This window comes from Coregonus clupeaformis, chromosome 35 (genome assembly GCF_020615455.1).
Source record: "Coregonus clupeaformis isolate EN_2021a chromosome 35, ASM2061545v1, whole genome shotgun sequence".
Taxonomy (NCBI): Eukaryota; Metazoa; Chordata; class Actinopteri; order Salmoniformes; family Salmonidae; genus Coregonus; species Coregonus clupeaformis.
This window is the reverse complement of record NC_059226.1, coordinates 37,063,526-37,088,557: the sequence shown is the minus strand read 5'-3', so window position 1 is coordinate 37,088,557 and position 25,032 is coordinate 37,063,526. Positions and strand designations below refer to the sequence as shown.

General features: G+C 43.9%; 1 protein-coding gene across 1 annotated transcript in view; it reads right to left on the bottom strand.

Annotated features, from left to right (window-relative positions):
- The window catches only part of LOC121551684 (xylosyltransferase 1-like), a 74,338-nt gene that overhangs the window by 33,513 nt on the left and 15,793 nt on the right, over positions 1–25,032 (bottom strand). The window contains exon 2 of the mRNA XM_041864399.2: positions 6,586–7,132. Within this exon, the coding sequence (XP_041720333.1) occupies positions 6,586–7,132 (547 nt within the window). The remainder of the gene's footprint in view (positions 1–6,585; positions 7,133–25,032) is intronic.

Sequence of the window (25,032 nt, the reverse complement as noted above, 5' to 3'; positions counted from 1 at the left end):
TTAATGGCGTCAGACCGAGGCTCTGCATCTGTCCTCGTGCTACTAGACCTTAGTGCTGCCTTTGACACCATCGATCACCACATTCTTTTGGAGAGACTGGAAACCCAAATTGGTCTACACGGACAAGTTCTGGCCTGGTTTAGATCCTACCTGTCGGAAAGATATCAGTTTGTCTCTGTGAATGGTCTGTCCTCCGACAAATCAACTGTACATTTCGGTGTTCCTCAAGGTTCCGTTTTAGGACCACTATTGTTTTCACTATATATTTTACCTCTTGGGGATGTTATTCGAAAACATAATGTTAACTTTCACTGCTATGCGGATGACACACAGCTGTACATTTCAATGAAACATGGTGAAGCCCCCAAAATTGCCCTCGCTAGAAGCCTGTGTTTCAGACATAAGGAAGTGGATGGCTGAAAACTTTTTACTTTTTAAACTCGGACAAAACAGAGATGCTTGTACTAGGTCCCAAGAAACAAAGAGATCTTCTGTTAAATCTGACAATTCATCTTGATGGTTGTAAAGTCGTCTCAAATAAAACTGTGAAGGACCTAGGCGTTACTCTTGACCCTGATCTCTCTTTTGACGAACATATCAAGACTGTTTCAAGGACAGCTTTTTTTCCATCTACGTAACATTGCAAAAATCAGAAATTTTCTGTCCAAAAATGATGCAGAAAAATTAATCCATGCATTTGTTACTTCTAGATTAGACTACTGCAATGCTCTATTTTCCGGCTACCGGATAAAGCACTAAATAAACTTCAGTTAGTGCTAAATACGGCTGCTAGAATCCTGACTAGAACCAAGAAATTTGATCATATTACTCCAGTGCTAGCTTCCCTACACTGGCTTCCTGTTAAGGCAAGGGCTGATTTCAAGGTTTTACTGTTAACCTATAAAGCGTTACATGGGCTTGCTCCTACCTATCTTTCCGAGTTGGTCCTGCCGTACATACCAATACGTACGCTACGGTCACAAGACGCAGGCCTCCTAATTGTCCCTAGAATTTCTAAGCAAACAGCGGGAGGCAGGGCTTTCTCCTATAGATCTCCATTTTTATGGAACAGTCTGCCTACCCATGTGAGAGACGCAGACTCGGTCTCAACCTTTAAGTCTTTACTGAAGACTTATCTCTTCAGTAGGTCATATGATTGAGTGTAGTCTGGCCCAGGAGTGTGAAGGTGAACGGAAAGGCTGGAGCAACGAACAGCCCTTGCTGTCTCTGCCGGGCCGGTTCCCCTCTCCACTGGGGTTCTCTGCCTCTAACCCTGTTGCAGGGGCTGAGTCACTGGCTTGCTGGTGCTCTTTCATGCCGTCCCTGGGAGGGGGTGCGTCACTTGAGTGGGTTGAGTTACTGACGTGATCTTCCTGTCTGGGTTGGCGCCCCCCCTTGGTTTGTGCTGTGGTGGAGACCTCTGTGGGCTATACTCGGCCTTGTCTCAGGATTGTAAGTTGGTGGTTGGGGATATCCCTCTAGTGGTGCGGGGGCTGTGCTTTGGCGGAGTGGGTGGGGTTATATCCTTCCTGTTTGGCCCTGTCCGGGGTTTCTTCGGATGGGGCCACAGTGTCTCCGGACCGCTCCTGTCTCAGCCTCCAGTATTTATGCTGCAGTAGTTTATGTGTCGGGGGCTGGGGTTAGTTGGTTATACCTGGAGTACTTCTCCTGTCTTATCCAGTGTCCTGTGTGAATTTAAGTATGCTCTCTCTAATTCTCTCGTTCTCTCTTTCTCTCTGAGAACCTGAGCCCTAGGACCATACGTCAGGACTACCGGGCATGATGACACCTTGCTGTCCCCAGTCCGCCTGGCCTTGCTGCTATTCCAGTTTCAACTGTTCTGCCTGCGGCTACGAAACCCCTACCTGTCCCAGACCTGCTGTTTTCAACTCTAAATGATCGGCTATGAAAAGCCAACTGAGAGACCTGAGCCCTAGGACCATACGTCGGGACTACCGGCCGTGGTGACTCCTTGCTGTCCCCAGTCCGCCTGGCCTTGCTGCTATTCCAGTTTAAACTGTTCTGCCTGCGGTTATGGAACCCCTACCTGTCCCAGACCTGCTGTTTTAAACTCTAATGATCGGCTATGAAAAGCCAACTGAGATTTATTCCTGATTATTATTTGACCATGCTTGTCACTTATGAACATTTTTGAACATCTTGGCATGGTTCTGTTATAATCTCCACCCGGCACAGCCAGAAGAGGACTGGCCACCCCTCATAGCCTGGTTCCTCTCTAGGTTTCTTCCCTAGGTTTTGCCTTTCTAGGGAGTTTTTCCTAGCCACCGTGCTTCTACACCTGCATTACTAGCTGTTTGGGGTTTTAGGCTGGGTTTCTGTACAGCACTTCGAGATATTAGCTGATGTAAGAAGGGCTATATAAAATAAAATTGATTGATTGATGCTTTGGGGCTGTTTTTCTGCAAAGAGACCAGGACGACTGATCCGTGTAAAGGAAAGAATGAATGGGGCCATGTATCGTGAGATTTTGAGTGAAAACCTCCTTCCATCAGCAAGGGCATTGAAGATGAAACGTGGCTGGGTCTTTCAGCATGACAATGATCCCAAACACACCGCCCAGACAATGAAGGAGTGCCTTCGTAAGAAGCATTTCAAGGTCCTGGAGTGGCCTAGCTAGTCTCCAGATCTCAACCCTATACAAAATCTTTGGAGGGAGTTGAAAGTCCGTGTTGCCCAGCGACAGCCCCAAAACATCACTGCTCTAGAGGAGATCTGCATGGAGGAATGGGCCAAAATACCAGCAACAGTGTGTGAAAACCTTGTGAAGACTTACAGAAAATGTTTGACCTGTGTCATTGCCAACAAAGGGTATATAACAAAGTATTGAGAAACTTTTGTTATTGACCAAATACTTATTTTCCACCATCATTGCAGCAAATAAATTCATTAAAAATCCTACAATGTGATTTTCTGGATTTTTTTTCCTCATTTTGTCTGTCATAGTTGACGTGTACCTATGATGAAAATTACAGACCTCTCTTATCTTTTTAAGTGGGAGAACTTGCACAATTGGTGGCTGACTAAATACTTTTTTCCCCCACTGTACACTCACACACACATACACACACTTTCACACATTTGCTGCTACTCTGTTTATTATCTATCCTGATTGCCTAGTCACTTTTACCCCTACCTACATTTACATACAGTATTACCTCTGCACATTACAATCCTTGTTTATAGCCTCGTTATTGTTATTTATTGTGTTACTATTTTCTATTTTTATTAGCTAATTTTCTTACTTTTTAACATTGTTCGGAAAGGGCTCGTAAGTAAGCGTTTCACAGTAAAGTCTACACCTGTTGTATTCGGCGCATGTGACAAATACCATTTTATTTTAGGTTTTTACCTTCCTGCTACACTGGACACTTAACTTTAGACCTAGGACAACCCAGCCAACCAGCCAGCCAGCCAGCACCAGCCAGCCAGCACCAGCCAGCACCAACCAGCCAGCACCAGCCAGGCAGCCAGCCAGCCAGCCAGCACCAGCCAGCCAGCACCAGCCAGCCAGCACCAGCCAGCACCAACCAGCCAGCACCAGCCAGGCAGCCAGCCAGCCAGCCAGCACCAGCCAGCCAGCACCAGCCAGCCAGCACCAGCCAGGCAGCACCAGCCAGCCAGCACCAGCCAGGCAGCCAGCCAGCCAGCCAGCCAGCCAGCCAGCACCAGCCAGCACCAGCCAGCCAGCACCAGCCAGGCAGCCAGCCAGCCAGCACCAGCCAGCCAGCACCAGCCAGCCAGCACCAGCCAGCCAGCCAGCCAGCCAGCACCATTCAGTCATTCTAAATCTATAGATATCCCCTCCCTTACTGCATCATCAAAGAAACGTATAATCATATAAATTAAATGTAGAATCTAAACCTTAAACTTTCTGGGCGGTTGGATGGCAGAGTCTATCTTTAGTCAAGCTCTGCCCTCCCCCCCCACACACACACACACACACACACACACACACACACACACACACACACACACACACACACACACACACACACACACACACACACACACACACAGGCTTTACTCAGCACTTCTCTATCTAACTCCTGTACTAACTAGTGTGTAATTACACTGGCTTGGCGTGGGCACTGCCCTATGGTGAGTAGAGTAGTATACGCTGCAGTCCAAACAGCACCCTATTCCCTATATAGTGCACTACATTTGACCAGAGCAACCTAATCCCTATATCGTACATTTTTTTTCAAAAGTAGTGTAGTATATAGTGAATAGGGTGCCATTTGGGACACAAGCGTAGAGCAGTGAATGGGGTGGAATGTTCCCTAAATAGATCAGGCACTGGCAAGGCAGCCTCGATGGGGGAGTTCTAGCCGGAACCCTCGGGAAAGCCCTGACTTTTGTCTCCGCGGTGACAAGAACTCTTTCTGCCTCTGTCATCAGTCTGTCCTTCTCTCTCTCTAACTCACTTTCTCTCCCTTACTTATGACCTGCCTTTCTCCCTCTCATCAATCCTTCCTCTCTTCCCTCTGGGGATGGCGAGGTGACAAGGAGAGGAGACATGGAGAGGAGACATGGAGAGGATACAAGGAGAGGAGACAAGGAGAGGAGACAAGGAGAAAATAAAAGGATATGAGACAAGGAGAGGAGACAAGGATAGGAGACAAGGATAGGAGACAAGGATATTATACAAGGAGAGGAGACAAGGAGAGGTGACAAGGAAATGAGACAAGGAGAGGTGACAAGGAGATGAGACAAGGAGAGGAGACAAGGGGTGGAGACAAGGAGAGTGGACATGGAGAGAAGACAAGGAGAGTAGACAAGGAGAGGAGACAAGGGGAGGAGACAAAAGGTAGTGGAATGGAGTAGAGGGGGTGGGAAGAATGCAATACACTCCCTTGTATGTGGTACAAATCACATTATTTTGGGAGCACCTCTTCTAAGAATATGAATTAGGCTGTTTGAGAAGGTTTGAATCCTAAGAAACCTGCCTACATATTGTTGGAAGTACAATAGCCCAACATAGCTACTGTGGTAGGTCAAAGCTGTGTGCTGGAAAACCTTGGTAGTGCATGGGTCAAGTACGCATTCTGAATTTCCTTTCTTTTTCGGCTTAATAATAATAATATAATATACCATTTAGCAAACGCTTTTATCCAAAGCGACTTACAGTCATGCGTGCATACATTTTTTTTGTGTATGGGTGGTCCCGGGGTTCGAACCCACTACCTTGGCGTTACAAGCGCCGTGCTCTACCAGCTGAGCTACAGAGGACCACTGGCATTGGTCTGAAGCCAGAGGATGGTCTGAAGCCAATGCCTACTTCTCACTTAAAACAGTTTTTTTTGTTTTCAATATAGATACACTGAGTGTACAAAACATTAGGAACACCTTCATAATATTGAGTTGCACCCCCTTTTGCCCTCAGAACAGCCTCAATTCGTCGGGGCATGGACTCTGCAAGGTGATGAAAGCGTTCCACAGGGATGCTGGCCCATGTTGACTCCAATGCTTCCCACAGTAGTGTCAAGTTGGCTGGATGTCCTTTGGATGGTGGACCATTCTTTAAACACACGGGAAACTGTTGAGCATGAAAAACCCAGCAGCGTTGCAGTTCTTGACACAAACCAGTGTGCCTGGCACCTACTACCAAACCCCGTTCAAAGGCACTTCAATCTTTTGTCTTGCCCATTCACCCTCTGAATGACACACATACACAATCCATGTCTCAATTGTCTCAAGGCTTAAAAATAATTCTTTAACTTGTCCCCTCCCCTTAATCTACATTGATTGAAGTGGATTTCAATAAGGGATCATAGCTTTCACCTGGATTCACCTGTTCAGTCTATGTCATGGAAAGAGCAGGTGTTCCTAATGTTTTGAACAATCAGTGTATCTCCCCTCTGTAAATTGTATATTCCCACTGCAATCACCCTCTACTCCAGAGATGTATGTTTTATGTTCACTGCTCTGCTATTGTATATTCTGTTTGATGTCTGTGTTCTGTTTGTATACTGTCTATTACTGGTAGACCCTTCTCACTGAGGCAGCCCCTTCTCACTGAGGCAGCCCCTTCTCACTGAGGCAGCCCCTTCTCACTGAGGCAGCCCCTTCTCACTGAGGCAGCCCCCTTCTCACTGAGGCAGCCCCCTTCTCACTGAGGCAGCCCCTTCTCACTGAGGCAGCCCCTTCTCACTGAGGCAGCCCCTTCTCACTGAGGCAGCCCCTTCTCACTGAGGCAGCCCCTTCTCACTGAGGCAACCCCTTCTCACTGAGGCAGCCCCTTCTCACTGAGGCAGCCCCTTCTCACTGAGGCAACCCCTTCTCACTGAGGCAGCCCCTTCTCACTGAGGCAGCCCCTTCTCACTGAGGCAACCCCTTCTCACTGAGGCAGCCCCTTCTCACTGAGGCAGCCCCTTCTCACTGAGGCAGCCCCTTCTCACTGAGGCAGCCCCTTCTCACTGAGGCAACCCCTTCTCACTGAGGCAGCCCCTTCTCACTGAGGCAGCCCCTTCTCACTGAGGCAGCCCCTTCTCACTGAGGCAGGTGACGTAGGTCTCTATATAGGGAATAGGGTACCATTTGGGACGTATTCACTATGAGACTCACCTTCTAGGGTGCAGTATCGAGGGACGGTCTCCGGCATCAGTGTCCTCTCCTTGTGTCTGCAGTACACCTCAGCTATCTGCTGACGACACTCCCTGGTCTTGGCTCTGGACAGAGCCGAGATGGCCTCTTTCCCACTGATCTCACACTGGTGCTGCTCCCTCCGCTGCCCCAACACAGGAGCTGAAGTCACCGACTTCCTGGGTTGGTGATGTCGCTGATGCTGATTGGATGTTTTGATGGAGGGAGAGAGGGAAGGTTTAGTGGGGTGTGGTCTGTGTGGTTTGAGCTGCTGTGGAGGAACAGGGTACTGCTGATTGACCTCGTTGACCTCGTTGGGCAAGGCCTTTCCCAGAATGCCTTGCGTTAGGGCCTTGTCCGGTTTGTGCTTGGCTGTGTTTCCTGCCGTTCGCAGGCGCTGAGACTGTGAACGCGCCCCAAGGTTGCTGTTGCTGTCGACAACGGTGTCAAAGTCTTTGGGGACCGAGTTCTCATTGTTGTTACTATCCAGGAAGACTTTTTCCTTGGGCCGCCAGGAGTGGTAGCCCTCCTGGAGAAGAGAGAGAGAGGAGGGAGAAAGAGAGGGGGCGGAGGGGGGGAGAGAGGGGAGGAGAGAGTGATTAAGGGGAGGGGGAGGGAAGAGGAGGGGGAGGAGGGAAAGAGAGAGAGAGTCAGTCAGTGTAACAATAGGAAAAGAGAGTTCGCTGAGTTCTGTAGGACAGAGACACAGAGAGAATGAGTATATATCCATACCTGTATCCATACCTGTATGTATAAGAGAGATATACAGATAAATATGTAGATATATATATTAGGCTTGGGCGATATACTGTTTATACCGTATATGAAATACCGAAATGCAGACGGTATGATTTTCAATACTGTTATTTAAAATAATATATATATATATTTTGGGGGGCTGCTGGGGTGCATGAAAAACAGAAAAAAAACATAGATACAAGACAAAACAGCAAGCAAACCAACAATATGAAATAAGAAGTCTAATTGTCCTGTCTGTCCCGTCTCCCCTCTCCCTCCCCCCTTCTCTTTAGGTGCCACCCCTCCCTCCCTCCCCACCTCCCTCCCCATCTCTCTCCCCCCTCCCCCCTGTCTGTCTGCTTGTCTGTCTGTCTATCTGCTTGTCTGTCTGTCTGCCTGCATGGTTGGCTGTCTGTCTGTCTGCTTGTCTGTCTGTCTGTCTGCTTGGCTGTCTGTCTGTCTGGTTGACTGCCTGCTTGGCTGTCTGTCTGTATGTCTGTCTGCTTGGCTGTCTGTCTCTCTGTCTGCTTGGCTGTCTGTCTGTATGTCTATCTGCTTGTCTGTCTGTCTGTCTGTCTGCCTGCTTGGCTGTCTGTCTTTCTGCTTGGCTGTCTGTCTGTCTGAACTTGTGTGTATCTGTGTCATGTGATCAAGCATGGGGAATGCTGTCACTCATAAGATATGTCTACGCTGACACAGGGGTTACAGGGGTTAAAGTGTGTGTGTGTGTGTGTGTGTGTGTGTGTGTGTGTGTGTGTGTGTGTGCGTGTGTGCGTGCGTGTGTCAGTAACAACGCTATATGATCTGGTCGTGGTATTCCATGGCACACAGACCAACCCTGCCCATTCCAGGAATATCAATCGTGTGTGTGTGTGTCTAGTTCTGTTACTTAAGAATGAAAGGTTCCCTCTGCCCAGAAATATACAGTACAATGCAGTATCCAGACACCGTATAGACAGTCTTCAGTATACTGTACAGACACCTCAACACACACACACAAACACACACACACACACACAAACACACACACACACACTGGACAGGGCTGTGTGAGTCTTGTCTAGGCAGGTTATTTCTGGTGGTACTAGAAAAGAGATCCGGTACGCACCAACATTCTGATAAACAAACTATCTTTACTGGTGTACCACCTGCTACAATCATATCACACACACACACACACACACACACAAGGCTCAAGGTGAAATTGATATTACAATGTGATATTACAACGCTAGATATTACAGCGTGAGAAACTCAAATTATAGGAAGAGGTCCAGAATAGAGAGGGTGTTATCTGTAGTAGGGCTAACGAGTAGAGAGATTACAATCTCATTGTGACATGCCTGAGAATAGAATACAATATGACAAACTCAGAAATAAAATGTTCTGTTGCTATCAGATGTAAATGAGAAACTTCACTTTGTTCTGGGAGATATCTCTCTGTCTCTCTCACTCATCCTCCCCCCTCTCGCTCTCTTTCTCTCCCTCTCGCTCTCTCGCTCTCTCTCCTTCTCTCTCTCTCTCTCTCCTTCTCTCTATCTCCCTCCCTCTCTCACTCCTTCTCTCTCTCTCCTTCCCTCCCTCTCGCTCTCCTCTCTCTCTCTCTCTCTCTCTCTCTCTCTCTCTCTCTCTCTCTCTCTCTCTCTCCCTCTCTCTCTCTCGCTCTCTCTCTCTCCATCTCTCGTCCAAGATTTCTACTCGGCCATCTGATATCCATCGCACTAGCACTCAGGGAGCAGCGCTAGCGCGACGTCATCACGTCGTCCAAAAACATGGCAGATATTGGATGAATCTAAAATGTTAATATCTTCGGCTGTGAGTGACGTAAAAAAATTATATGGATGTTTTGTGCACAAAGGTGATGACTAGTCACCTGAAGTCCGTCCTGATTTATGTATTGAAACAGGCCCACAATGTGGTTAACAAAGTCTGATTTGGATATATATATTTGGCTGTTTTTCGCTGCATAACATTTAGAAGTTGTCCCTTTTCAGGTTTAGAAGAAGTGACTGCTAAATGCTAACTGCCATTCGTATAAGCTGGTAGCATAGCTAGCATACAGAAATCGGTGGTGGTAGTCAAAGTCGTTTTGAAATGTAATGCAGTTGATCGGTGACGATGACATGAACATGTATTGGGGTTGACATCCAAATAAGCATTATCATTAAGCAATAAGGCCCGAGGAGGTGTGGTATATCGCTGACGCAACGTGGAGTGCCTGGATACAGCTGATTGGTTAAAACCGCATTCCAGCTGGTGTCTATTTCACAAGTTACCACTGGCTAAATCTATTAAGTTAAAATGCCTATTTACTCTGTTCCATCTGACTGCGCAATTCACTGTCTCATCAGCCCAGCCAAGCAATTTATAAACTTGATCTCACATTTCTTTTAGAGTAACTTTTCGTTTCAACAGCGGAGATTTCTATAAACCTTGCTGTCTATCGCTCTGACATTTGTAACATTGTTTAAATATTCAAATTCGGATCGGGAGAAGGTGTCCACCCTCGTCTCCTGCCTCTCTGGGAAATCCCTGGAGTGGCCAACGCTGTCTGGAGTGAAGGAGGAGACGTGTTGGACAGCTACAGAGAGTTTGCTTGCCTCTTCCGTGCAGTCTTTGATCATCCCCCCAAAGGAAGAGAGGCGGGCAAGCGTCTGTTCCATCTGAGGCAGGGGACGAGGACTGCGCAATACTTTTCCCTGGAGTTTAGAACCCTAGCGGCTGGGTCTGGGTGGAACGAGCGGTCCCTCATCAACCATTTTCGATGCAGCCTGCGTGAGGACATCCGAAGGGAGCAAGCCTGCCGGGATACCACTCTGACCTTCGACCAACTGGTGGACATGGCCATCCGGTTGGACAACCTGCTGGCTTGGAGAGGACATCCTGGATGGGGCCTTCCCGTTTCACCGCCCCTCACCCCGGCTCACGTTCCAATGGAGCTGGGTGGTGCAGCGTTCCGGGAGAATGGAGGACGACAGATCCAGTGTCACTCTTGTGGCAGAAGATGACATTCTGCTGCACGATGTCGTCAGAGTTCTTCTGGTTCTGGAGGCGGCAGGCAGGGCACTCTCGCGTCACCCCAGGTAGCACAAACCCACACTCGTTCAGAGCCCTGTGCTGCGCATTTAACCATCCACGTCAACTTCCCTGATTACACGGTAGTTCCCCAATGTAAGGCGCTGGTAGATTCAGGCGCAGCTGGGAACTTTATGGACAGGTCTTTAGCTCTAGTCTACGTATTACATTGGTTCCCCTGTCTATTCCATTGCCCATCAAAGCACTTGACAATCAACCATTAGGGTCAGGTTTTGTTAGGGAGGTTACCGCACCAGTCACTATGATTACGCAGGAGACCCATAACGAGCAAATCACGTTTCATATTATTGAGTCCCTTGATTTCCCTGTTGTGTTGGGCCTTCCCTGGCTAGCACTACACGACCCCACCTTTTCATGGCCGCAGAGGGCTCTCACGGGGTGGTCGCGAGAGTGTCAGGGTAGGTGTCTAGCTGTTTCCGTTGGTGCGACCACGGTGGAAAGTCCAGACAATGCGCATTCCCCCGAATACCTCGATTTGGCGCATGCCTTTTCCAAAACGCAGGCGACCAAATTACCACCCCATCGCTGGGGGGATTGTGCCATAAACCTCCGGTTAGACGCTGTGCCGCCCAGGAGTCATGTATATCCCCTGTCGCAGGCTGAAACGGAGGCTATGGAATCATACGTCTCCGAGTCCCTAAGTCAGGGGTTCATACGTCCCTCCACTTCACCCGCCTCCTCAAGTTTATTTTTCGTGAAGAAGAAAGACAGTGTCACGAACGTTGACTGATGACTCGTGGAACCAAGGCGCAGCGTGATAAGCGTACATTTTATTACGTACTAAACTCACGACACAAAACAACAAACAAACGATAACGTGAAGTCCTAGGTTAACAAAACAAACCTTAACGGAACAAGATCCCACAAACTAACTGGTGCCAACAGGCTGCCTATGTATGGTCCCCAATCAGAGACAACGAGCTACAGCTGCCTCTGATTGGGAACCACCCTGGCCAACATAGAACTAAACAATCTAGAACAAAAAACATAGAAAACTAAACATAGAAAATCCACACCCTGGCTCAACATTTAAGAGTCCCCAGAGCCAGGGCGTGACAGAAAGGGGGTCTGCACCCTTGCATTGATTACCGTGCACTTAATACAATTACAATTCGCTATAGTTATCCTCTACCCCTCATTTCCTCTGTGATCGAATCAATGCATGGGGTGCGCTTCTTCACGAAATTAGATCTCAGGAGTGCATACAACCTGGTGCATGTCAAGGAAGGGGACAAATGGAAGACAGCATTTAGCCACGGGGCATTATGAAAACCTGGTGGGCCGCAGGCCCAGACGGATTACCAGGACGTGTACTCCGAGCATGTGCTGACCAACTGGCAAGTGTCTTCACTGACATTTTCAACATGTCCCTGACTGAGTCTGTAATACCAACATGTTTCAAGCAGACCACCATAGTCCCTGTGCCCAAGGACACTAAGATAACCTGCCTAAATGACTACCGACCCGTAGCACTCACGTCTGTAGCCATGAAGTGCTTTGAAAGGTTGGTCGTGGCTCACATCAACACCATTATCCCAGAAACCCTAGACCCACTCAATTTGCATACCGCCCCAACAGATCCACAGATGATGCAATCTCTATTGCACTCCACACTGCCCTTTCCCACCTGGACAAGAGGAACACCTACGTGAGAATGCTGTTCATTGACTACAGCTCAGCGTTCAACACCATAGTGCCTTCAAAGCTCATCACTAAGCTAAGGATCCTGGGACTAAACACTTCCCTCTGCAACTGGATCCTGGACTTCCTGACGGGCCGCCCCCAGGTGGTAAGGGCAGGTAACAACACATCTGCCACGCTGATCCTCAACACGGGGGCCCCTCAGGGGTGCGTGCTCAGTCCCCTTCTGTACTCCCTGTTCACCCATGACTGCATGGCCAGGCACGACTCCAACACCATCATTACGTTTGCTGACGACACAACAGTGGTAGGCCTGATCACCGACAACGATGAGACAGCCTATAGGGAGGAGGTCCGAGACCTGGCCGTGTGATGCCAGGATAACAACCTCTTCCTCAACATGATCAAGACAAAGGAGATGATTGTGGACTACAGGAAAAAAAAGAGGACTGAGCACGCCCCCATTCTCATTGACGGTTCAGGTTGAGAGCTTCAAATTCCTTGGTGTGCACATCACCAACTAACTATCATGGTCCAAACACACCAAGACAGTCGTGAAGAGGGCACGACAAAGCCTATTCCCCCTCAGGAGACTGAAAAGATTTGGCATGGTCCTCAGATCCTCAAAAAGTTATACAGCTGCACCATCGAGAGCATCCTGACTGGTTGCATCACCGCCTGGTATGGCAACTGCTCGGCCTCCGACCGCAAGGCACTACAGAGGGTAGTGCGTACGGCCCAGTACATCACTGGGGCCAAGCTTCCTGCCATCCAGGACCTCTATACCAGGCGATGTCAGAGGAAGGCCCTCAAAATTGTCAAAGACTCCAGCCACCCTAGACTGTTCTTTCTGCTACCGCACGGCAAGCGGTGCCGGAGCGCCAAGTCTAGGTCCAAAAGGCTTCTCAACAGCTTCTACCCCCAAGCCATAAGGCTCCTGAACAGCTAATCATGGCTACCCGGACTATATGCACTGCCCCCCCACACCCACCCCTCCTCTTTTACGCTGCTGCTACTCTGTTTATTATTTATGCATAGTCACTTTAACTCTACCCACATGTATATATTACCTCAATTCAGTTCAGGCTGGATCTGATTTATCTCTAGAGAAACTACAACTCCCTACTACATCACACAGTTCAGGCTGGATCTGATTTATCTGTAGAGAAACTACAACTCCCTACTATATCGCACAGTTCAGGCTGGATCTGATTTATCTGTAGAGAAACTACAACTCCCTACTACATCACACAGTTCAGGCTGGATCTGATTTATCTCTAGAGAAACTACAACTCCCTACTACATCACACAGTTCAGGCTGGATCTGATTTATCTGTAGAGAAACTACAACTCCCTACTACATCACACAGTTCAGGCTGGATCTGATTTATCTCTAGAGAAACTACAACTCCCTACTATATTGCACAGTTCAGGCTGGATCTGATTTATCTCTAGAGAAACTACAACTCCCTACTATATCGCACAGTTCAGGCTGGATCTGATTTATCTGTAGAGAAACTACAACTCCCTACTATATCACACAGTTCAGGCTGGATCTGATTTATCTCTAGAGAAACTACAACTCCCTACTACATCACACAGTTCAGGCTGGATCTGATTTATCTCCAGAGAAACTACAACTCCCTACTACATCACACAGTTCAGGCTGGATCTGATTTATCTCTAGTGCAACGATGTGTCATTGAGCTCACAGAAGAAGAAAAAAAAGAATGAAATGGAATTCAAATAATTGAACTGTCGTAGCTCAATTAGTTGTTTAAAAACCAAAAAATAACCAACATTTCGGTTAATCACTCAACACTACAAATTGGGTGTCAAATAAAAGCTAAGAGTCTATATTTCGGGGAAATTAAGGCATATATACATTTTTCAACCATTTTCCATCCAAATATTTGTTGAATAAGCAAAGGCTTTGATTTCTTGTCAAACAGATGGAAAAAAGGTCTTAGACAACATCTACCAGAAAAAGTCTTAAAAGGTATTAGAAACACAATAATGTTGAAGACCCCTGCCAACTAATATCAACACATATTTCGTTTGGGGTAATTGTTTCTGCCTACTGTAAGTTTAAGAAACATTGCCTTGTGCCTTTTAAGAAACATTGCCTTGTGCCTTTTAAGAAACATTGCTTTGTGCCTTGACATTCCGTTACCAAAAACCCACATATCTTTAAGATATTTTCTAATTTCTCTCCCTCATGAGGAGGGAAGATAATGAAAGTTCACAGAAGTAACCAGTAAAGGTCGACCTATCAATTAGTGTTTTTACTGATATCAATTTTGTTTATGAATTATTAAGTGATTAAAACTCGAATCGGGAGCAGAATTTCAGAAAAAACGGCAATTGTGTGCTCTAGGACAACGGTGTCTAGATGGAATTTGTATTTGTGGTCCTGGCAACTGGACCTTTTTTGGAACACCATTATATTTGTCTTACTGAGATTTACTGTCAGGGCCCAGGTCTGACAGAATCTGTGCAGAAGATCTAGGTGCTGCTGTAGGCCCTCCTTGGTTGGGGACAGAAGCACCAGATCATCAGCAAACAGTAGACATTTGACTTCAGATTCTAGTAGGGTGAGGCCGGGTGCTGCAGACTGTTCTAGTGCCCTCGCCAATTCGTTGATAAATATGTTGAAGAGGGTGGGGCTTAAACTGCATCCCTGTCTCACCCCACGGGCCTGTGGAAAGAAATGTGTGTGTTTTTTTGCCAATTTTAACCGCACACTTGTTGTTTGTGTATATGGATTTTATAATGTTGTATGTTTTTCCCCCAACACCACTTTCCATCAATTTGTATAGCAGACCCTTCATGCCAAATTGAGTCAAACGTTTTTTTAAATCAACAAAGTATGTGTGTTTCAATACCGTATGCTACTTCAGTGCACAATACTGAGAACTGTATGTAGAGTTATTTGTGTGTGAGCTTTCTGTAATCTGTGTACGTTCCATGAGCTTTGTGTTTGACTTCTACATCAACCTATGGGGAAGTGTTTCTGTGCATATACAGGGGTCCCCTGTAGCTCAGTTGGTAGAGCATGGCGCTTGCAACGCCAGGGTTGTGGGTTCGTTTCCCACGGGAGGCCAGCATGAAAAATGTATGCACTCACTAACTGTAAATCGCTCTGGATAAGAGCGTCTGCTAAATGACAAAATAAAAATAAATTTTTGTTTTGGTTTGTTTGTTTGTCAATTAGGGTGTGCAGGGTGAATACGTGGTCTGTCATACGGTAATTTGGTAAAAAGCCAATTTGACATTTGCTCAGTACATTGTTTTCACTAAGGAAATGAACTAGTCTGCTGTTAATGATAATGCAGTGGATTTTCCCAAGGTTGCTGTTGATGCATATCCCACGGTAGTTTTTGGGGACAAATTTGTCTCCACTTTTGTGGATTGGGGTGATCAGTCCTTGGTTCCAAATATTGGGGAAGATGCCAGAGCTAAGGATGATGTTAAAGAGTTTAAGTATAGCCAATTGGAATTTGTGGTCTGTATATTTTATCATTTCATTGAGGATACCATCAACACCACAGGCCTTCTCTCTCTCTCTCTCTCTCTCTCTCTCTCTCTCTCTCTCTCTCTCTCTCTCTCTCCAAGTAATTTCTCTCCAATCCCTCTTACTGACACCTAACCATGAGCCCACTCTCTTTCCATTTACTGTAACCAGCATCCTCACCCACTGAGCACGTCCATGGACGTTGAAAAGTCCGCCCTGGCCTTGATTTCAACGTCCACAGACGTCTGGACCGGCCTTCATTTGGCCCAAACATAGATGTCCATGATGATTAGTTCAGATTTGGTCCAGTTCAGACGTCTGTTTCACAAGTTTGGACATCACAGAGTAAAAAAATAACAAAATAAGATGTTTTCTTGTCACATCCACTGGATAGTTGCAGTGTAATGTGTTGTTTTACAGGGTCAGCCATAGTAGTATGATAGGTGCAGTGTAATGTGTTGTTTTACAGGGTCAGCCATAGTAGTATGATAGGTGCAGTGTAATGTGTTGTTTTACAGGGTCAGCCATAGTAGTATGATAGGTGCAGTGTAATGTGTTGTTTTACAGGGTCAGTCATAGTAGTATGATAGGTGCAGTGTAATGTGTTGTTCTACAGGGTCAGCCATAGTAGTATGATAGGTGCAGTGTAATGTGTTGTTCTACAGGGTCAGCCATAGTAGTATGATAGGTGCAGTGTAATGTGTTGTTTTACAGGGTCAGCCATAGTAGTATGATAGGTGCAGTGTAATGTGTTGTTCTACAGGGTCAGCCATAGTAGTATGATAGGTGCAGTGTAATGTGTTGTTTTACAGGGTCAGCCATAGTAGTATGATAGGTCCAGTGTAATGTGTTGTTCTACAGGGTCAGCCATAGTAGTATGATAGGTGCAGTGTAATGTGTTGTTTTACAGGGTCAGCCATAGTTGTATGATAGGTCCAGTGTAATGTGTTGTTTTACAGGGTCAGCCATAGTAGTATGATAGGTGCAGTGTAATGTGTTGTTCTACAGGGTCAGCCATAGTAGTATGATAGGTGCAGTGTAATGTGTTGTTTTACAGGGTCAGCCATAGTAGTACGGCGCCTCTGGATCAAATTAGGGTTAAGTGCCTTGCTCAAGGGCACATCGACAGATTTTTCACCTTGTCGGCTCAGGTATTCGAACCAGCGACCTTTGGGTTACTGGCCCAACGCTCTAAACGCTAGGCTACTTGTCGCCCATTTGTACAGTAAAAGTAGGGCATAGTTCAGTACAGTAGAGTATAGTTCAGTACAGTAGAATAGAGTATAGTACAGTAGAATAGAGTATAGTACAGTAGAATAGAGTATAGTACAGTATACAGTAGAGCACACTAGAGTTGAGTAAACTATAATGTACTGAACTATACTCTACCGTACTCTACAGACGTCTCTGATTGGTTCAGATTTGGTCCGGGCCAGACCAACCAAATGTGTTCTTGTTTGGGGGCGGAGCTCATTAAAATAATAGCCAGTGTGAAGAATAATACCAAATATGCAAATCAGGATTTTGCATATTTCTACCTTTGTGTACCCATTTATATTATATATATATATCTCTATTTAGGACGCATCACCATGAAGAGAATTACATTTATATCCATAATTATGCATTTCTGAGTAGTACAGATCAGGGACCCATGATGAAATTCTGTTACCGCAAGTCTGTTACCGGGTGTAAATCCACTTCACTTACTGTAGTTCAATAACCAAAATAGATTTTTTTCAAATTTGTCTGTGTGTGTGTGTGTGTGTGTGTGTGTGTGTTGGAATAAGGGTTGGAATAAGCAGCTGTGGGCGCCAAAAACTAGACACTACAGGAAATAGCTTGATAGTATGGGACAAATAACACACACACACACACACACACACAAACACCCACACACAGATATGCATTCATAGCACACACACACACACACACACACAACAAACACACACACACACACACACACACACACAAACACCCACACACAGATATGCATTCATAGCACACACACACACACACACACACACACACACACACACACACACACACACACACACACACACACACACACACACACACACACACACACACACACACACACACACACACAAACACCCACACACAGATATGCATTCATAGACACACACACACACACACACACACACACACACACACACACACACACACAAACACCCACACACATATATGCATTATAGCCCCCACACACACACACACACAAACACCCACACACAGATATGCATTCATAGCAACACACACACACACACACACACACACACACACACACACACACACACACACACACACACACACACACACAAACACCCACACACAGATATGCATTCATAGCACACACACACACACACACACACACACACACACACACACACACACACAACACCCACACACATATATGCATTCATAGCACACACACACACACACACACACACACACACACACACACTAAGACACACACAGGTTAGTGATATCAGACTATGCGATTGGAACTGATGTGTAATATGATTTGTAATCTAATCCAGCGTTGATCATGTGATAATCCCATGTGTGACTGTGTGTTTGTCAGAGGCAGCAGTGAATGAATGCCAGAGTTGTGTTAAGGCCCCATCAGCTTGGACTAACATAAACAAATGCTCTGCCTCGCGGTCACCATACCTTCCTATGCTGGGAGGGAACACATACACACATACACACACACAAACAGAGGTGGCATTGTGTGTGTGACTGTGTGTGTGTGTGTGACTGTGTGTGTGTGTGTGACTGTGTGTGTGTGTGTGTGACTGTGTGTGTGTGTGACTGTGTATGTGCCCACTGTATTCCTGGCATGTAGTAGCTACTGTGGAGACATTATAGCCAGGTATGTAGGTAAACTGTGGAGACATTATAGCCAGGTATGTCGGTAAACTGGAGAGACATTGTAGCCAGGTATGTCGGTAAACTGGAGAGACATTGTAGCCAGGTATGTCGGTAAACTGGAGAGACATTGTAGCCAGGTATGTCGGTAAACTGGATGAACTGGGAGACATTGTAGCCAGGATTGTTAACGGGAGACATTATAGCCAGGTATGTAGGTAAACACAAAGCCAGGTATGTAGGTAAACTGCATTGATGTGTAGGTTAACTGGAGAGACATTATAGCCAGGTATGTAGGTAAACTGGAGAGACATTATAGCCAGGTATGTAGGTAAACGTGGTATGTGGTTAATGGGTGAGAAATAGCCAGGTATGTAGGTAAACTGGAGAGACATTGTAGCCAGGTATGTCGGTAAACTGGAGAGACATTGTAGCCAGGTATGTCGGTAAACTGTGGTCGGGGTATTTATTTTCCCTGTGTTACAGTGGCAGCTTTGACGGAACCAGGTAATGAGACACACGCACACTGCTCTGCTGGGTAACACCCCCACCACTCAGCAACGCAGGCTATCTACATGATTTGAACCTCAATACGAGAACACAAATAGAAGAAAATCATTGATAATGGGTGAGTGGGTGCTGGTTATTTAGATAATGGTAGTGAACAGAGGGGTGCTGGTTATTTGGATACTGGTAGTGAACAGAGGGGTGCTGGTTATTTAGATACTGGTAGTGAACAGAGGGGTGCTGGTTATTTAGATACTGGTAGTGAACAGAGGGGTGCTGGTTATTTGGATACTGGTAGTGAACAGAGGGGTGCTGGTTATTTAGATAATGGTAGTGAACAGAGGGGTGCTGGTTATTTGGATAATGGTAGTGAACAGAGGGGTGCTGGTTATTTGGATACTGGTAGTGAACAGAGGGGTGCTGGTTATTTGGATACTGGTAGTGAACAGAGGGAGCAGGAAGCAAACCCGGGCCTCCGGCTTGAAAGGCTGCACCAATAGGGTTAACCAACTTGGTTGGAATTGTATCATGGCTCATATAGAGGATCACTACACTACTAATCCAGCTAGTATCTATTCATATAGAGGCTCACTACACTACTAATCCAGCTAGTATCTATTCATATAGAGGATCACTACACTACTAATCCAGCTAGTATCTATTCATATAGAGGATCACTATACTACTAATCCAGCTAGTATCTATTCATATAGAGGATCACTATACTACTAATCCAGCTAGTATCTATTCATATAGAGGATCACTACACTACTAATCCAGCTAGTATCTATTCGTATAGAGGATCACTCCACTACTAATCCAGCTAGTATATATTCATATAGAGGATCACTACACTACTAATCCAGCTAGTATCTATTCATATAGAGGATCACTACACTACTAATCCAGCTAGTATCTATTCATATAGAGGATCACTACACTACTAATCCAGCTAGTATCTATTCATATAGAGGATCACTACACTACTAATCCAGCTAGTATCTATTCATATAGAGGATCACTACACTACTAATCCAGCTAGTATATATTCATATAGAGGATCACTACACTACTAATCCAGCTAGTATCTATTCATATAGAGGATCACTACACTACTAATCCAGCTAGTATCTATTCATATAGAGGATCACTATACTACTAATCCAGCTAGTATCTATTCATATAGAGGATCACTACACTACTAATCCAGCTAGTATCTATTCATATAGAGGATCACTATACTACTAATCCAGCTAGTATCTATTCATATAGAGGATCACTATACTACTAATCCAGCTAGTATCTATTCATATAGAGGATCACTACACTACTAATCCAGCTAGTATCTATTCATATAGAGGATCACTACACTACTAATCCAGCTAGTATCTATTCATATAGAGGATCACTACACTACTAATCCAGCTAGTATCTATTCATATAGAGGATCACTATACTACTAATCCAGCTAGTATCTATTCATATAGAGGATCACTACACTACTAATGCAGCTAGTATCTATTCATATAGAGGATCACTACACTACTAATCCAGCTAGTATCTATTCATATAGAGGATCACTACACTACTAATCCAGCTAGTATCTATTCATATAGAGGATCACTACACTACTAATCCAGCTAGTATCTATTCATATAGAGGATCACTACACTACTAATCCAGCTAGTATCTATTCACATAGAGGATCACTACACTACTAATCCAGCTAGTATCTATTCATATAGAGGATCACTACACTACTAATCCAGCTAGTATCTATTCATATAGAGGATCACTACACTACTAATCCAGCTAGTATCTATTCATATAGAGGATCACTACACTACTAATCCAGCTAGTATCTATTCATATAGAGGATCACTACACTACTAATCCAGCTAGTATCTATTCATATAGAGGATCACTACACTACTAATCCAGCTAGTATCTATTCATATAGAGGATCACTACACTACTAATCCAGCTAGTATCTATTCATATAGAGGATCACTACACTACTAATCCAGCTAGTATCTATTCATATAGAGGATCACTACACTACTAATCCAGCTAGTATCTATTCATATAGAGGATCACTACACTACTAATCCAGCTAGTATCTATTCATATAGAGGATCACTACACTACTAATCCAGCTAGTATCTATTCATATAGAGGATCACTACACTACTAATCCAGCTAGTATCTATTCATATAGAGGATCACTACACTACTAATGCAGCTAGTATCTATTCATATAGAGGATCACTACACTACTAATCCAGCTAGTATCTATTCATATAGAGGATCACTACACTACTAATCCAGCTAGTATCTATTCATATAGAGGATCACTACACTACTAATCCAGCTAGTATCTATTCATATAGAGGATCACTACACTACTAATCCAGCTAGTATCTATTCATATAGAGGATCACTACACTACTAATCCAGCTAGTATCTATTCATATAGAGGATCACTACACTACTAATCCAGCTAGTATCTATTCATATAGAGGATCACTACACTACTAATCCAGCTAGTATCTATTCATATAGAGGATCACTACACTACTAATCCAGCTAGTATCTATTCATATAGAGGATCACTACACTACTAATCCAGCTAGTATCTATTCATATAGAGGATCACTACACTACTAATCCAGCTAGTATCTATTCATATAGAGGATCACTACACTACTAATCCAGCTAGTATCTATTCATATAGAGGATCACTACACTACTAATCCAGCTAGTATCTATTCATATAGAGGATCACTACACTACTAATCCAGCTAGTATCTATTCATATAGAGGATCACTACACTACTAATCCAGCTAGTATCTATTCATATAGAGGATCACTACACTACTAATCCAGCTAGTATCTATTCATATAGAGGATCACTACACTACTAATCCAGCTAGTATCTATTCATATAGAGGATCACTACACTACTAATGCAGCTAGTATCTATTCATATAGAGGATCACTACACTACTAATCCAGCTAGTATCTATTCATATAGAGGATCACTACACTACTAATCCAGCTAGTATCTATTCATATAGAGGATCACTACACTACTAATCCAGCTAGTATCTATTCATATAGAGGATCACTACACTACTAATCCAGCTAGTATCTATTCATATAGAGGATCACTACACTACTAATCCAGCTAGTATCTATTCATATAGAGGATCACTACACTACTAATCCAGCTAGTATCTATTCATATAGAGGATCACTACACTACTAATCCAGCTAGTATCTATTCATATAGAGGATCACTACACTACTAATCCAGCTAGTATCTATTCATATAGAGGATCACTACACTACTAATCCAGCTAGTATCTATTCATATAGAGGATCACTACACTACTAATCCAGCTAGTATCTATTCATATAGAGGATCACTACACTACTAATCCAGCTAGTATCTATTCATATAGAGGATCACTACACTACTAATCCAGCTAGTATCTATTCATATAGAGGATCACTACACTACTAATCCAGCTAGTATCTATTCATATAGAGGATCACTACACTACTAATCCAGCTAGTATCTATTCATATAGAGGATCACTACACTACTAATCCAGCTAGTATCTATTCATATAGAGGATCACTACACTACTAATCCAGCTAGTATCTATTCCATATAGAGGATCACTACACTACTAATCCAGCTAGTATCTATTCATATAGAGGATCACTACACTACTAATCCAGCTAGTATCTATTCATATAGAGGATCACTACACTACTAATCCAGCTAGTATCTATTCATATAGAGGATCACTACACTACTAATCCAGCTAGTATCTATTCATATAGAGGATCACTACACTACTAATCCAGCTAGTATCTATTCATATAGAGGATCACTACACTACTAATCCAGCTAGTATCTATTCATATAGAGGATCACTACACTACTAATCCAGCTAGTATCTATTCATATAGAGGATCACTACACTACTAATCCAGCTAGTATCTATTCATATAGAGGATCACTACACTACTAATCCAGCTAGTATCTATTCATATAGAGGATCACTACACTACTAATCCAGCTAGTATCTATTCATATAGAGGATCACTACACTACTAATCCAGCTAGTATCTATTCATATAGAGGATCACTACACTACTAATCCAGCTAGTATCTATTCATATAGAGGATCACTACACTACTAATCCAGCTAGTATCTATTCATATAGAGGATCACTACACTACTAATCCAGCTAGTATCTATTCATATAGAGGATCACTACACTACTAATCCAGCTAGTATCTATTCATATAGAGGATCACTACACTACTAATCCAGCTAGTATCTATTCATATAGAGGATCACTACACTACTAATCCAGCTAGTATCTATTCATATAGAGGATCACTACACTACTAATCCAGCTAGTATCTATTCATATAGAGGATCACTACACTACTAATCCAGCTAGTATCTATTCATATAGAGGATCACTACACTACTAATCCAGCTAGTATCTATTCATATAGAGGATCACTACACTACTAATCCAGCTAGTATCTATTCATATAGAGGATCACTACACTACTAATCCAGCTAGTATCTATTCATATAGAGGATCACTACACTACTAATCCAGCTAGTATCTATTCATATAGAGGATCACTACACTACTAATCCAGCTAGTATCTATTCATATAGAGGATCACTACACTACTAATCCAGCTAGTATCTATTCATATAGAGGATCACTACACTACTAATCCAGCTAGTATCTATTCATATAGAGGATCACTACACTACTAATCCAGCTAGTATCTATTCATATAGAGGATCACTACACTACTAATCCAGCTAGTATCTATTCATATAGAGGATCACTACACTACTAATCCAGCTAGTATCTATTCATATAGAGGATCACTACACTACTAATCCAGCTAGTATCTATTCATATAGAGGATCACTACACTACTAATCCAGCTAGTATATATTCATATAGATCACTCCACTACTAATCCAGCTAGTATCTATTCATATAGATCACTACACTACTAATCCAGCTAGTATATATTCATATAGATCACTACACTACTAATCCAGCTAGTATATATTCATATAGATCACTCCACTACTAATCCAGCTAGTATCTATTCATATAGAGGATCACTACACTACTAATGCAGCTAGTATATATTCAATAGAGGATAACACTACTAATCCAGCTAGTATCTATTCATATAGAGGATCACTACACTACTAATCCAGCTAGTATCTATTCATATAGAGGATCACTACACTACTAATCCAGCTAGTATCTATTCGTATAGAGGATCACTACACTACTAATCCAGCTAGTATCTATTCATATAGAGGATCACTACACTACTAATCCAGCTAGTATCTATTCATATAGAGGATCACTACACTACTAATCCAGCTAGTATCTATTCATATAGAGGATCACTACACTACTAATCCAGCTAGTATCTATTCATATGAGGATCACTACACTACTAATCCAGCTAGTATCTATTCATATAGAGGATCACTACACTACTAATCCAGCTAGTATCTATTCATATAGAGGATCACTACACTACTAATCCAGCTAGTATCTATTCATATAGAGGATCACTACACTACTAATCCAGCTAGTATCTATTCATATAGAGGATCACTACACTACTAATCCAGCTAGTATCTATTCATATAGAGGATCACTACACTACTAATCCAGCTAGTATCTATTCATATAGAGGATCACTACACTACTAATCCAGCTAGTATCTATTCATATAGAGGATCACTACACTACTAATCCAGCTAGTATATATTCATATAGATCACTCCACTACTAATCCAGCTAGTATCTATTCATATAGATCACTACACTACTAATCCAGCTAGTATATATTCATATAGATCACTCCACTACTAATCCAGCTAGTATCTATTCATATAGAGGATCACTACACTACTAATGCAGCTAGTATCTATTCATATAGAGGATCACTACACTACTAATGCAG